The 17,005-nt window shown below is 37.4% G+C and overlaps 1 protein-coding gene across 2 annotated transcripts in view; it reads right to left on the bottom strand.

The window, feature by feature from the left end:
• POLR3B (RNA polymerase III subunit B) overlaps positions 1–17,005 on the bottom strand; it is a 146,946-nt gene that overhangs the window by 48,765 nt on the left and 81,176 nt on the right. For both annotated transcript variants that reach the window (XM_001161567.8, XM_063787089.1), the window contains exons 19-20: positions 11,263–11,390; positions 1,156–1,365 (exon numbers count right to left, since the gene is read on the bottom strand). In XM_001161567.8, the coding sequence (XP_001161567.1) occupies positions 1,156–1,365; positions 11,263–11,390 (338 nt within the window). The remainder of the gene's footprint in view (positions 1–1,155; positions 1,366–11,262; positions 11,391–17,005) is intronic.

Genomic DNA, 17,005 nt, shown 5'->3' with positions numbered 1-17,005 from the left:
CGAATTTCTAAAATTGGACGTCAGATGAAGACATTTGTGTCTTTAAGCAAGGCCGTAGTCATCATGGCTCCTAGGAAATTGTGTATGGCCATAATAAACTCGGCTCAGAATGCCAGCTGGTTTGGAAACATTACACAATCTTGAAATTTCATACAGTAGCCATTAACTGCAACATGCTGGAGTGCAATGTGAATCTTAACTGCATGAAATCAAGAAGTGTTTTCTTCAAAGTGTAAACAGACATTTTATTTACAGGTGATAGCTCAAAAGCTAGGGGATAGTAAACTCAGATCACTGAATTGGGTTGCAGAGTTTCTGACAGACATCACAAAGTCTTCAGATTTCCACATAAACGTTACCAGTTAATCAGAAAGGAAAACATCTAGTTTTAAAGCATGGCTGTTGTCATTTGGAGGAAAAAAAGAGGCATAAATTAAGTGTGGCCAACATTAATGCCAAAGACACATGTCTAGGAGTACTATTATGGCTGCCTAGCAACTACAAAGAGGGAAGGGGAAGGCATAGTGGCTACGCCAGAAAGGAAAAAGAGAAATCGAGATTATGAATAGAGAAGTCAGACTTCAGATCAGGTGATGTCTAACAAACCACGAGGTGGTGACTTGCGAAAGTAATTGTCAAAAACAGAAAGAAAAGCAGAAAAACTCCACGCCAGAGTTTGTGGCCGTGTATTTTTAACTTTCGTCACTTGGCCAAAGAAGTTACCAAATTATGAGGTTACACAAATAAGAAACAGCCTTTTACATCCAAATATTGCTACTGCCCTCTCAAACAGGTTTGTTGTTAATAATATATATCACTAGACACAGTGAAAACACATATTTCATATATTGTAATTCTTGCTGGAAAACAAACACATTCTTACATTTTTTTCTTTTTGAAGGATTGTCTCACGTAACCAATAAAATAATAAAGAAGAAAAATATTCCGTAGTAGTATGTTTAACAAATTATTTCAATATACTATTCATTAAAAATGACAAGAAAGCCAACATCAAAACCCAACCACCTCCTGTTTCTAGATCATAAAATTCAAATAACTTAAAACTGACATTAACCAAGTGATTTTTACATTAATCATCCCTATATCTAATTCTGCAAAAAGCACCTTTGGCGTTAGTTTTGAAAATTCACTTACCTCTGTCTAAAGAGGCCTTGTTTAAAACAAGAGCATCTTCAATATCATAGCCACTATAGCTCATCACAGCAACTGTTGCATTCTGTCCAGCTGGCAGTTTCTCAAATTCTATCAATTCAATGGTTTTTGTCTTAACCATGGGTTTTTGTGGATATGCTAGTAGATACATGAGAGTATCAATTCTGTTTCGCTGGTTATATCCTATAGTACCTGCATTGATATTGGAGAAAACAAAATACAACATTCTATTATGTGAAATAATAAGGTAGTAATGAATATAGAGATAAATACATTAACATCACTAATTAAAATGAACAAAATCTTCAGGTTCAACATTTCAAAAGCAATACTCTCATGGTGGCTTAACAACTTGCAAAAGCAACTTTTCTCACTAATATTTAAAGTTCTACAAAGAAGGAAAAATATACTCAGAGTATATTTTAATCTAAATAATTTAGACTTTTTGGATTTATATTATCTCATTTGAGGGATTTAGTTTCCACTGGTTAATTTCACAATCAACAATTCTTTATTTGGTTCTACCGTGTTCCAGGCCTGCTGGGGAGAGGTAATGTAAGAACAACGCCCAGTGTTCACATCCAAGGAGCTTATAAAATGGATAAACAGGTATATTCCATAAAAAGAAATAATTGCAAAAGTTCTAAATGAAAAAGAATACAGGAGAGAAGGGAAGAAAAAGAATGAACAAAGAGGAATTCAAGTGAGAGCAAGGAAGAGTGGATTATTCATTTATTTGATGATTCACATATTAAGCAGTTAATAAACATCTACTCTGTGCCAAAAACAGGAGATAAAATGAGAAAAGGCTTGGCCTCTTCCTTAAGAAATCTAGGGTACAGCCCAATCAGGGGTGGGCTCTTCCCTCCTTAGCAATCAGTCTTTCCACCTGACTGTTCCTCGGAAGGGTGTTATTGGGTCACTGTCAACTGAACATGAAATCAGAATGTTAACCCTTTCTCTCATTTCCCCTTATAAACACACTGGGGTTCATGCACCTGCCTGAAGATGAGTCTTTCAGTCTCCTCGGCTTGTGGACACAGAACTGATGCTACAAAGAGATGTTAAAGTTGGAAAACTCAGGCTTGCTCTACTGCTGAGCTTGAGTGTGGGCTACTGAGCCTCTTTAACTTCTCTTAGGTATCTCTTTCTTCCCCCTGTGAATAGCTAAGGCAGCTTTAAGTCTCTCTCTCTTGCACATGCTTCCATAGTGACACATACACACCACACACACACACACACTCCTAAGTACCTAAGTGCCATTTCACAGAGTTACACCCTAGGGTATGCAGACACCAAAACTCAGTATTTATTTCCTTTAACTTTTTCTCCATACTCATGTCATTAAATCAATGATGATTTCATTTTGGGGATGAAAATAAGCTATTCAGGCTGGGCGTGGTAGCTCATGCCTGTAATCCCAGCACTTTGGGAGGTCGATGTGGGTGGATTGCTTGAGCTTAGGAGTTCAAGACCAGACTGGGCAACATGACAAAACCATGTCTCTACTAAAAATGCAAAAATTAACGGGGCATGGTAGTCCCAGCTACTTGGGTGGCTGAGGCATGAGAATCGCTTGAGCCCAGGAAGTAGAGGTTGCAGTGAGCTAAGATCATACCACTACACTCCAGCCTGGGCAATAGAGCAAGACCCTGTCTCAAAAAAAAAAAAAAAAAGAAGAAAAGAAAAAGAAAATAAACCATTCAAGCAGCAAAAATTACTTGACAATTACTATTGAAAGAAATAGTACATATGTAGGGAATACCTAGTGCAGTGCCATGCTTATTATAGATGCTCAATAAATGTCAAGCAAATTAAATTGAAGAATTCTATTATATTTTTTATGACAGTATGTGCTTAAATCTCTAAAAACTTAAAAAGATTCAGCTGAAAAACAAGTCAAACTGAACCTCATGAACTTTTTATCAAGGTTGCACTATAAATTGCCAAATGATTTATGCTATTTTAGTGCCAACTAATAAACTGGGCAGGATACCTGGCAATAGATCACTTACTGTTTTAGAAATAAGATTACTACTGCTGGGATTATGGTAAAGTTCACTGACAATAAGTTTGTCCTTTTTTATGAAATCACTTAAAATTTATGTTAAGATTTTAGTTCCAATTGTATACCTTACTCAGCTGGAGACAAGAGTTCAGGCAATGTCCCACCAGGCTGCCAAACATGTCTTCTGAAACCTGAGACACGCATTATTATGCAGCAGGGAAGCATAAATGGCTGCACCTCTAAACAATGGTGAAAGAGACTGGATCCTGCTATAAATTGTGCTACCAGGCCCAGAACATAATTCTCAGGCATTACAACTGACCACTGAATGGATGAACAGCAAAATAGTTTAGCAAATGTTTAGTGCTTATGACATCAAAAAGTTTTCTCTAAAGGCCTTTTAAAGAACTTGTGAGAGTATACATGTACGTGCATTTTTAGCAGCACTGACTATGGGTGCGTAAGTTAAAATGTTAAAATAGAATTTATAAACTATTCTATATCATAAAACTTCAAAATGCTATCAGATTCCCAAATGTTTATAAAAATAATGAATGGCTGACTAACCATTTTGCCAATAAGCAACAGGCAAGCAAATGATAGGGCTTGCCTGTGTGCAGCACACGCTCAAACTTTGATTCCCCTATTAGTATTTTCAGCTTCCTTAAAAAGGGCATTACATATATATACACACATATAAAATAACACAAGAAGAATATCTATAAGTTGCATTCTACTTCTATTATCCCATTTTGCTGTACTATGGTCTCCAATGATTCCCTTTACTTACTAAGGCATAATCTTTCTAAAAAGCCCTATTTTCTTGATAACAACTTTCTTAAGTCACAAGCTGGCACTACAACGTATACAAATGTAGGTTAAAATATTGAAGAAGTGCTCTTTTATAAGGCGGCGTGAAAAAGCTTAGTAAGGAAGGATGTAAACAGCTTAGAAAATGTATGCTGAAAAAATTAAAATGAAGTTTTATGCATTTAGCTATTTTTTCCTATCTTCCTTTGCCAAATTTCCTCACCTCTCCTTCCCTCCCCTCCCCCCCCCCTTTTTTTTTAATAACAGAGTCTCACTCCATCACCCAGGCTGGAGTGCAGTGTTACAATCTCCACTCACTGCAACCTCTGCCTCCTGGGTTCAACCAATTCTTGTGCCTCAGCCACCCGAATAGCTGGAATTACAGACTTGCACCGCCACACTCAGCTAATTTTTGTATTTTTAATAGAGACAGGGTTTCACCATGTTGGCCAGGTGAACTCCTCAACCTCAAGTGATCCGCCTGCCTCAGCCTCCCAAAGTGCTGAAATTACAGGCATGAGCCACAGTGCCTGGCCTCAATTTTCTTTTAAATCAACGTTATTGAATACAATAAACTTCATCCATTTAAAGTGTACAAATTAATGAGTTCTGATATACATATATCAGAACTTTTTATCAAGGTTGCACTATAAATTGCCTGTGAAACCACCACTATAGTCAAAATTCAGAACATTCCTAACCCCCAAAAGATCCCTCCCTTTGTTCCTCACCTCAGGGGACCACTGATCTGTTCTGTATCGTTACAGATTAGTTTGCATTTTCTAGAATTTTATATAAATGGAGTTACACAGTATCTGCTTATTTAGCATAATGATCCTGAGATTTATGCATATGGTTGAATATTATGCTTCATTCTTTTTATGGCTTAGTATTGTATAAATATACACTTCATTTATCCATTCACCTGCTGATGAATATTTGCATTGTTTCCAGCTTTTGGCTACTGTGAATAAAACTGCTATAAACATTCATGTACAAGTCTTTGTATGTTTTTTCATTACTTGGGTAAATATTTAATACCTAGGAATGCAATTTCTGGGTTGTTTGGCAAGGGTATAGTTAACTTTAAGAACATTCCAAATAATTTTACAGAGTGATTATACCACTTTACATTTTCACCAGCAGTATATGAGCATTCTGGTTGCTCCACACCCTCACCAACACTTAGTAGGTCAGTCTTTTTAATTTTAATCATTCTGAGTGTGTAGTAGTATCTTATAGGGGTCTTAATTTGCATTTACCTGATAACTAATAATGCTGAACATAGTTTCATGTGCTTATTTGGTCATGCCAAAACTTTGTGAAGTGCTTGGTTTTTGTTTTTATTTTGTCCATCTTTTAATTGGGTTGTCTTACTATTGAAGTGTTCTTTATATATACTTGAATACAAATCCTTTATCAGATATATGTATTGCAAATACTTTCTCCCATTCTATGGTTTGCATTTTCATATTCTTAACAGTATCTTTCCAAGAGCAAAAGTTTAATTTTGAGAAGATCAATTTTTATACTTTGTACTCTTTATGTAAGGAAATCTTAGCTTAACTCAAGCTATGAAGGTTTTCACCTAGGTTTCCTTCTTCAAGAGTAATGGTTTTAGCTCTTACATTTAGGGCTATAATATATTTTTTGTTAATTTTCATATGCTATGAGGTAGGAGCTAACGTTCCTTTTTTCCATATAAGTATACAGATATTTATTTTGTTGAAAAGACTTTACTCTCCATTGGATTGCTTTGACATATTCATTGAAAATCAATTGCCCATAAATGTTTGAGTCTATTTCTGGACTCTTGATGCCAATTCCATTGACCTATATGTCTACCCTTCTGTCAACATCATACTATATTACTGTAGCTTTATAGTAAATCAAAATCAGGTTGTATAAATCCTCCAACTTATTCTTTGTTTCAAAATTCTTTTCAAAAATCTACCCGATTCCTTAATGATTTTAATATTCTCAGAGATTCATTCATTCATTCATTTTGAAACATGACTTACTATATTCCCTACTAAGCTGGCACTATGCTAGACACAAAGGATATACAGTTGACCCTTGAACATGGATTTGAACTGCGAGGGCCCACTCATATACGGATTTTCTTTTGCCTCTACTACCCCTGAGACAGCAAGACCAATCTCTCCCTTCCTCTACACCTCAGCCTACTCAGTGTGAAGACGACGAGGATAAAGACCTTTATGATAATCCATTTCCACTTAAAGAACAATAAATATATTTTCTCTTCCTTATAATTTCCTTAATAACATTTTCTTTTATCTAGCTTATTTGAATTGTAAGAATATAGTATATAACACATATCACATACAAAATAAGTGTTAATTGACTGTTATTGGTAAGGCTTCCAGTCAACAGTAGGCTATTAGTACTTAGCTTTAGGGGAGTCAAAAGTTATACACAGATTTTCAACTGTGAGAGGAGTTGGTGCTCCTAACCTCTGTGTTGTTCAAGAGTCAACTGCAGCACAGGTTGAGCATCCTTAGTCAAAAATCCAAAGTCCAAAATGCTCCTAAATCAGAAACTTTTTGAGCGCCAACATGCCGCCACAAGTGGAAAACTCCACACCTGACCTCAGGTGATGGGCTGTAGTCAAAACTTAGTCAAACTTTGCTTCATGTACAAAATTATTAAAAATATCGTATAAATTACCTTTAGGCTATGCGTATGAAGTGTATATGAAACTTAAACGGATTTCGTGTTTAGACTTGGGTCCCATCCCCAAGATATCTTATTATGTATATGTAAATATTTCAAAATCAAAAAAATTCAAAATCTGAAACACTCCTGGTCCTAAGCATTTCAGATAAGGGATATTCAACCTGTAATAAATAACGGAGCTCCTGACTTCGAGGGGCTTATAATTTACATTCTACCAGAAAAGGCAGCCTGATCGTGATCCACAATGGACAGGAAAAAAATGAGAAAAGAAGTTAGTTTTGGTTGAGAAGAATGTTAGTAAGTTTTATAGGTAACATTACATAGAAGACATAGAAAACCTTTTATATGTTACTCAACAAAACTGGGATTCAGCTTCCTTGTCAGAACAAAAAAAAGTATGTATTATATTTCAAAGGATTATTATTGTGATTAAAAAAAAATGGGCTGGGTGCAGTGGCTCACACCTGTAATCCCAGCACTTTGGGAGGCCAAGGCAGGTGGATCACCTGAGGTCAGGAGTTTGCGACCAGCCTAGCCAACATGGTGAAACCCTGTCTCTACTAAAAAACAAACAAAAAAAAATTAGCTGGGCATAGTGGTGTGAGTCTGTAGTCCCAGCTACTCAGGAGGCTAAGGCAGGAGAATTCCTTGAACCCAGGAAGTGGAGGTCACAGTGAGTTGTGATCGTGCCACTGCACTCCAGCCTGGGTGACAGCAAGACTCCATCTCAAAAAAAAAAAAAAAAAAAAAAAAAAGAAATAATGTATGTAAAGAATTTGGATACTCAGTAAGTGGCAATATTATTTATGACCAATATTAACAATATTAGTAATAATAAAAATACATACCTTATTACCCTGTAATATCATCCATTCTACCTCCCACTCAAACCTACATACTAAACTTAGTGTACTCAATTTTACCTCCATATATATGTATATATTCATCGCTAACATTCTAGTCTTAGGAAATACCACATAAGCTTAAACCTAAAATAGCTATAATAATTAAAAAAACTTTTAACCAATAGCAGAATTCAAAAAATAATTTCCAGGGGTAATTTGGCCACATTTTTTGCATTTTGTACCCTTAAATGGACAAAGAATAAATATGCTAAAAATCAAATCAAACAGAAAGGGGGAGGAGGTGTAGAATGAAACAAAATTTTATGAGGATCTTTGTATACTGTGTTTTTAGTGTCTCAAAATTCTCCAGCCTATTTCTAGTGCATCTCAGCCTACTGTAAAGTGCGGAACATAAAGGAAGAAACTATCTACTTAGGAATAGAATCTATTAAAAACAAACACAAAAACAGAAGCTGCATTCACTCCTGAGCTTTAAAAAAAGTCCCAGTAGTTTGAAGTTGAAGCAGGAAGGGGTAGTGAGAAGAAGCCACTGTTGAGGTCTGGGAAGGTCTGTGCTGCATATTCATTAATTGAGCTGATAGTAACTGAATGATCCTTTACACAGGAGAAAGTGTTCCACTAGAGGACTGCCAACTAATAAATGGGCAGGATATGAAAGTGTGGCTCATGTGAACTTGGCATCGGGTGCCGATCAGAGGACACAAAATGTGGCTCCAACACACAGCCCTTCCTGGTAGTGCTGAGCGAGTGACCTGGAGATCCAGCCATTTCCAGATGTCCACCTGACTTCTTGCTCTGAGCCATGTCACAATACACACACAGCCATACCCATGGAGAAGTGCTTCTCAGTGGTACAGTAAGATGCTGTGTGGAAACTCGAACTTTATTAATAAAGCGCCTAAGATTTAAGAAACACCCTCTGCTGGTGTTTTGTCGTGGATTAGCTCTCTTACATAGAAGGTAAGGCTTTCCATCTCTGTGGTTTGTGCTGGCCTTGGTCTCCTTCGTAGTGATAGAAAATGACTTTCTCTCATTTCTTCACTCTCTTGTAGGGGGAGTGGGAGGGATAGTAGGGAATGGTAGAGAGCAAATTTTCCAGATTGGCTGGAATATTTAGTGAATTAATTCTGAGCTACTATCTTGCACGTTATACATGGACCAGCAGACAGATGAATACCAACTAAAATATTATTTTAGAAAATCCACATAGAAGCTCTGAATTTAAATAATGTTTAGCAATGGCTCATAGTAAAAATGGGATAGAGTATGAGTTTTAGTTGTCAGCTATCAAGACTGCAAGGAATTAAAACGAACCAGAGAAGTCCTACTCAAAGTGCGGAGTCTGCATTACAGACCTGGGTATCTGCTGTGGGTTTTCTCCCTCTGCTGACCTTTTTCCTTTTGTCATTTTTCAAGCAGACTTTGCTCAATACTTCTGCAGCTATTTCAGTGTCCACAGAGAAATGCTGCCGCGTTATATGCCAACTCTAAATGTACTTTTATCTCGCTGCTTTTCTTTCCAGTCAGGTGTTTTATAATAACAAACAGTAACAAAGGCTTTTTTTTATTACTTAAGATATTCAGTGGCTTTTGTCTTCCTAGCGTCAGCAGTAACGTCAGAGGATTGTATCCAAGGAGCTAAATGTGCAGGACCCAGGGTCAGAGCAGCTGAATACACCAACCTCAGAAAACACAGACAATGAATTGCAAATGACACTCAAAACAAAACGAGAAAAAAAACCTTCACACAGAAAACTACAAAAGAACTCTACAGACACTGAATTGGCTTTCTGTACACACTGATCCTGCTTAACTGTGTGTGGTAACTAACCAAACGTTTCAGATACTCATTGCCACATAAAAAGGGTTTCTCTTTTCTTTTTTTTTGTGGGGAGAGGAGTTATAAAAATAAAAATATTATTTCTTTCTTTCAAGTCTATTCTTTATTTTTTAAAAAAGCTTCACTACATAGAGATAGTTGCAGCTCTGTTTCGATCTTCAAACACACTGAAGAGTGGCATTAGCGATGAAGTGATTAGTCTTCCGTTAATTCTGCTGAAGGTTCTACACAAAAGGTGTATTGTTTCAGCTGGGATTCACATCATGAAACAAAATGGTTTGGTAAACCCAATAGAAGTGATAGCCCTTTCATGACACACAGGGTTCAGTACTGTATATTTCAACTTGTTAGCAAGTCAGAAGCACAAGCGGGAAATCAGCCTACACCGCTACTGAGGATGAATGGGAAAGGCTAAATTGATGAGCTGCTGTTTAGATTTTCCCACTGGGAATTATTCTCAACTGTCCAGGCATTACATCATTCAGGTAAATAGTAGCAGGATAAAATGCTTTTTATTTCTTTGTAGCTAACCAGAGGGCAATATAAAAACTTGAAAAGAAATATATCTACTCTCTATCCATAATGAAGAAATAGGGTTTCTTAATTGCCAAGCTATGGTCAGTTGCAGCTGGTTGTTGGTAATGGAGGAGCTAAATGCATTCTGGTTGTTACCCAAATGCAATGCAATGCCTCCCTCTCTGTATTTTTACAGTTTCTTTATGAAGCTCCTTGTATCATACTTTAAATCAGAGATGGCAATCATATTGGTGTCATGGGCATATATGAAAATAAAATTTACTAAATATATTAGGATTTAAATGATTTTTTAAAACATTTCAAAAAGCTTTATAAGTAAAACTTTTTTTTTGGCGGGGTCAGGGGGCACTGGTATTCTCTCTGTATTACCTTCAAGATAAAACTCAAACTCCTCAACATATGGCACCTCCCCTTCACACCTCTGTACCATGCTACACTAGGCAGCCACACCAAAGTACTGAGACCTCTTATGCCATACTTGTTCACACTTTCATACCTTCAAAAATACTCAGTCTTCCAAGACTCAACTCAGCTCTACCCTTCAGAAACAACCCACTCTCACTTTAAGTCATCTTCCTCCTCTAATTTTCTTAGATTTTGGTTGTCAATTACAGCATTTATTACACCAGATTGGGTTACTGTTTTATTTGTTGGTCTCTCCTACTAGACTTTGAACTCCCTGAGCACAGGGCTCTGCCTCATCTCTCTATTTTCAGGCTCCAGCCTCATGTCTAGTCTACAGTTATGCTCAATAAATGTTACAAATGAATGAATAAATAAATTAATAGATGAAAGAGAAGACAAAGAGAAAGAGGAAGGAAAATAAACTCAGAAATCAGTGTGACATGAATTGGATAAGTTTTAGGAGACACACTAGCAATTGCAAGGGTATAATGGGTTTGGGGATTGTCAATCAGGCAATTACTAGGTACATTCAAATAGACATCGTACATCTTTATTTTTTTCTCCCTCTTCCTCCTTAACCTTGAGTTTTTCTGCCCTTTCTCCCTTCTCTCAAGGTTAACAAGTTACATCTTATAGGGCTTTTCTCTTTATATTTATCCCTCTTAATTCTGTGACACTTATTACACATTGTTTGGTGAAGGAAACAAGTTTAGAGAGGTTTTCTCCATTTTTTGTTTGATTTAGACATGGCAGGGCACCAAGCCTTGCAGAGTTCCATAGGCAACTCCCTGGGCTTGGTAACCCTCAGGTGTTCCCAGTGCCTGGTTGGGAACATATAATACTGGTGAAGCAGGAATAAAGATATAAGACTTTTTCCAAAAGTATTTCCAAGTATTTAGAACCAACTTTCAAGAAGGAAATCTTACCCATGGCTTGTTTCCCCATGGCACACTGATAAGTGTTTCTCGGTGACTGGTTATGGTGAGGGTATGGGATAAGTCCAGCACACACGCCGAGAAGAGTGAAGGGTTCAATCTCCAAGTGGGTGGTGTCTCTAACAAGTTAAGTAAAAATCACATATCTTAAGCATCAAGTACAAAAATAAATGTCTCTTAAAGGGTACAAAAATATTGTTATCTAGGTCCTCAAGGGATTTATATGTCAATAAAATTTGATGCTAGTAAAACTGGTAAAATAAAAACATACTTAAATAAAATACAGTAAAACATAAGAAACTGTAATTAACACATAAATTACTATATTCAACATATAGAAATACACCAACAATATTCACATGGATGAGTAGCCTGCTTTTCCTCATTCTTCTAACATATATCAATGAGTACGTTGTATCACCATTTAAGAGTGCAATATACGTCCTTTAAATACAGTTACTAGCCAAGTACAGTGGCTCATGCCTGTAACCCCAGCACTTTGAGAGGCCAAGGCAGGTGGATCATGAGGTCAAGAGATCGAGACCATCCTGGCCAACATGGTGAAACCCTGTCTCTATTAAAAATACAAATTAGCTGGGTGTGGTGGCAAGCACCTGTAGTCGCAGCTACTTGGGAGGCTGAGGCAGGAGAATTGCTTGAACCCGGGAGGCGGAGGTTGCAGTGAGCCGAGATCATGCCACTGCACTCCAGCCTGGTGAGAGAGCGAGACTCCGTCTCAAAAAAAAGAATAGTTACTATAGGCCGGGTGCAGTGGCTCACGCCTATAATCCCAGCAGTTTGGGAGGCCGAGGCAGGTAGATCACTTGAGGTCAGTAAGTCCAGACCAGCCTAGCCAACACAGTGAAACACTGTCTCTACTTAAAAAATACAAAAAATTAGCCAGGCATGGTGGCGGGCACCTATAATCCCATCTACTCTGGAGGCTAAGGCAGGAGAATTGCTTGAACCCAGGAGACGGAGGTCGCAGTGAGCTGAGATCTTGCCACTGCACTCCAGCCTGGGCAACAGAGCAAGACTCTGTCTAAAAAAAAAAAAAAGAAAAAAAGAAAAAAAAGAATAGTTACTATAGACCAACAGGGACCAATACCACAGCCACTAGACACTAGATAACTGTGGCTACTGAGCACTTGAAATGCCGGGCTAGTGTGACTGAGAAACTGAATTTTTAAATTTTACTTAATTACTTTAAATTTTAAAACTCAAATTGAAATTTAAGTAACTCAGTTCAGTTATATAAAATCTTTTATCTTGGAACAACTCACATTTATGAATCTTCTAAAAGTGTAAATGTTATGAAATGAGATCTAGTATTTCTGATAAAAAATTGGCATCCAAATTGAAATGTGCTGTAAGTGCACACCAGATTTTGAGGACTTATAGTAGGAAAAAAGTGTAAAATAGCTCATTAGTTTTATATTAATTACCTGTTGATATAATATTTTGGATATGTTGACAAATAAAACTATTACTTAAAATAATTTTACCAGTTTCTTTTTACCTTTTTAATGTGGCTATTAGAAAGTTTGAGGTTATATAGGTGGCTTGCATTTTATTTTACTGGACAGCTCTGCTATGGGTAGTACTGGACACAAAGTAAGATTTTACCTAGTAGATGTCAGAATCTTGGTTACTTTCATAATATATTTCTGCAGAAAATTCAGTTTTTTGGCCAAATGATGAAGCTACTCAGATGTGTTAATAGGAAAGAGTACCCAGATTAATTATAGGTATTTGTGGAAAGTACCAGATGTGTCATCCAGGATCTGTGATCTCTGTGGACCCACTATTTTTCCCTCAAGTGTTTGTGAAGTGTAACCTTAAGAATTTCAGTGGTTTACAGCACCTATGGACTGAAGTGATGTCCAAGAAACCACGTCCCAGCCCATCAATGGAATGTACCTGGTAAAAGATCTCCCAGTTATCCAGTTATTAACCTAATTTTTTTTTCCCAAAACACATGTATTAAATTATGTCCCTAGTTTGGTGAGAGAAAGTGCCTTCCATGTGGTTCTTGGTTTGAAGAGTACTGTTTTCACCTTATGACCTAGCAGAACCCCAATCCTCTCAGACAAGCAGGAAGGGAAAAGACTTCCTTTGTTAAGCAGGAAGGGAAAATACTCTAGGTTTTGTTTTGCTTTTTTCTTTAAAGAACATCAGCTTATAGCTACATTTTATAGTCTAGAAGAAAACAGATTTTCTTTTAAATATACTGCTTTGTTTAAATATTGGCCAAGTTGACATTTTCCATCTAAGTAAAAAACCACTTTTTCAGATATTAACATTGGATTGAGTTGAAAAATGAAAAGAAACATCTGAAGTTTTTTTCTTTTATGGTGACAACATACATAAACTCATATAGTATCTAATAATTACTGGAAGTCCAAACACTCTAGATTCTGACTTTACAAAAAAAAAAAATTATTCTCTTTAAAATCATCAGTTTAGAAACTGTACAGGAATTGGGAGATTTCTTTCTTTCTTTCTTTCTTTTTGAGGCGGATTTTCGCTCTTGCTGCCCAGGCTGGAGTGCAATGGTGCGATCTTGGCTCAATGCAACCTCCGCCTCCCGGGTTCAAGTGATTCTCCCACTTTAGCCTCCGGAGTAGCTGGGATTACAGACATGCGCCACCACACCCAGCTAATTTTGTATTTTTAGTAGAGACAGGGTTTCTCCATGTTGGTCAGGTTGGTCTCAAACTCCCAACCTCTGGTGACCTGCCTGCCTTGGCCTCCCAAAGTATTGGGATTACAGGCGTGAGCCACTGCACTCAGCCGAGATTTCTTATTCACTGTGTATAAAGCATTTAAATTTAGTTCGAATGAAAACTAAATAACCTGTTGTTTATAATGGTAGAAAAATTGGAAACTACCTAAATATTCAACAGTAGGAAACCAGTTAATAAACTAAATGTGTGTAGGTAGATAATGTAATAACAAACGGCAATTAAAAATATATATATATGTATACAGTCACACACCACATAACATTTTGGTCAACAACAGACTGCATAAATGGTGGTGGTTCCAAGCGATTATAATACTGCATTTTTACTATACCTTTTCTTTGTTTAGATATGTTTTGATACACAAATACTTACCATTGTGCTACAACTGCCTACAATGTTCAGTAGAGTAATATGCTGTACAGGTTTGTAGTCTAGAAGCAATAGGCTTTAGCATACAGTCTGTGTGTGTAGTAGGTGACAGTGGGTGACAGACACCATCTAGGTTTGTTTAAGTACACTACGATATTCACATAATGAAATCACCTGACAACAAACTTCTCAGAACGCATCCCCATCATTAAGTGACATATGACTGTGTATACAAATATACATGTATATAAATATATATACTAATATGGAAAATGTCCAGAGTATACTGGTTAAGTTTCAAAATCAAGGCACTGGAAATGTTATCACTGTTTTATACACACACATTGTGTGGAATCATGTGTGTATGTGTGTACTCAGAAAAAAAATCTAGAATAGTACATAAGAAATTATTAGCATCAGCAACTTCTGGAGGGTAGAGTCTGGTGGGATGGGAAAGGAAGGGGATTCATTCTTTGTACTTCATGCATTTCTATATTTTAAAAAACATAAGTATGAATTAAATAATACAAAAACTTCTAGATTTTTTAAATGAAATTAATTTGACGTATGGAATAGCTTGGTAATTGGGTAATGCTGAGAGTTATATTCATTTACATCAATGAAAAACCAGATGAAAATCCCTGCCTTCGTGAAGCTTCTAAGTGAGGGGAGATAGACAATACATAGATACATCAGTAAAATACCAATTTTACTCTATGGTAATAGGCACAAGAAGTAAAAAAAAAAGTAGTAAAGAGGAGTGAATAGAGATAAGGGTTTCTACTTTCACTAGAGTGGTCAGAAAAATCTCACAAGAAGGTGACACCTAAGTGAAGACCTGGAGGAGGTGAAGCAGTGAGCCATGCAGGTATGTGAGAGAGTGCTCCAGGCAGAGGAAGCAGCCAGTGCAAAGGTGCTAAGGCAGAGGCACGCCTGGAGTGTTCGGAGAAGAGGCCAGTGTGGTTGAAACAGGGAGTGGGGAGAGGTAGAAATGGGAGTGGGCAGATTGTGCAGGAACTGGAAGGCTTCTGTAAGGACTTCTGAGGGAGATCGACAGCCCCTGAGGGATTTGAGAAGAGAACGGACATGCCCCCTCTGCTCTATTAGGAAAAGACTATATGGGAACAGGTGTCAAAATAGTCAGGAGGCCTTTGCAAAAATCCAGGTAAGACATACAAATGGCCTGGACTAGGTGATGGATTGAGGTAGTGAAAAAGAGTTCAGATTCCAGATGTATTTGGAAGGCTCATGTGATGAGCTAGGGATTGATGTCGATATAGTGAAAAAGGGTCAGGATGGAAATAGACAGTTTTGTTGGCTTGAGTAATACAAGGATGGAACTGTCATTTATGGGGCTACTATAAAATAGTTTTCTTTTATACTCAGGATACATATCTATATCTATATTTTTTTTGAGTAAGGGTCTCACTCTCTTGCCCAAGCTGGAATGCAGTGGTGTTCCAAGTATAGCTCACTGCAGCCTCAAACTGTGCTCAAGTGATCCTTCCACCTCAGCCTCCCAAGTAGCTGGGATCATAGGTGCACACCACAACACTTGGCTAACTTTTTTTTATTTTTAGTAGAGATGAGGTCTCACTGTGTTGCCCAGGTTGATCTCAAACTCCTGAGCTCCAGCAACCCTCATGCCTTAGCCTCCCAAATTGCTGGGATTATAGGTGTGACCCACCACACCTGGCCCTCAGTCAATTTTGAAATGAGGGTTATAAAATAGCACTTTGAGAGATTCACATCTTTAAGGAAGAAAAATTCTGCCAAAAAGCACTATTTACAAAGTGCAAAAAATATATATATTTGCAATATATATATTGGCAACAGGGTTTGCTTTCACCCAGGCTGGAGTGCAGTGGCATGAACATGGCTCACAGAGCCTCCACCTCCTGGACTCATGCAATCCTCTAGCCTCAGCCCCCTGAGTTACTGGGACTACAGGCGTCATCACCACACCTGGCTAATTTTTAAGTTTTTTGTAGAGACGGGGTCTTGCCATGTCACCCAGGCTGGTAAATTATAATCTTTTAAAAAGTAATATATTTCATTTGGTAGCAGAAAACAGAAAAGTTTTTCTTTTTCCTGTTTTAAGAGATAGGTTCTTACCCAGGCTGGAGTGCAGTGGCACAATCATAGCTCAATGTAACCCATAACTCCTGGGCTCAAGTGATCCTTCCACCTCAGCCTCCCAAGTAGCTAGGACTACAGGTGTGTGCCACTGTGTCCAGCTAATTTTTTATTTTTATTTTTAGACATAGGGTCTTGCTATGTTGTCCAGGCTGGTCTCAAACTCTTGGCCTCAGGCGATTCTCCTGCCTCAGTCTCCCAAAGCACTGGGATTATAGGGGTGAGCCATTACACTGGGTCAGAAAAGTACTTATTCTTGATTGAAGACATAAATAGTTATTAGGTGGTAATATTAAACTCTCTAGCAATATATCTGCCAGAATTCCAATTTCAGGTAAGTGGTACATCAGTCACATGCATCAGACAGCAAGTTACATAGATGTTCTTTAATGTACTCTAAATGGAACACAGATGCTTCTAAAAATATCATTGTTCAAGAAGAAATATTGTGAACATACTACCAATTCAAGTGTATACTGCAC

This window comes from Pan troglodytes, chromosome 10, assembly GCF_028858775.2.
Source record: "Pan troglodytes isolate AG18354 chromosome 10, NHGRI_mPanTro3-v2.0_pri, whole genome shotgun sequence".
NCBI classification, from domain to species: domain Eukaryota; kingdom Metazoa; phylum Chordata; class Mammalia; order Primates; family Hominidae; genus Pan; species Pan troglodytes.
The sequence above is the reverse complement of the archived record's forward strand: the minus strand, read 5'-3'. Positions and strand labels throughout refer to the sequence as shown.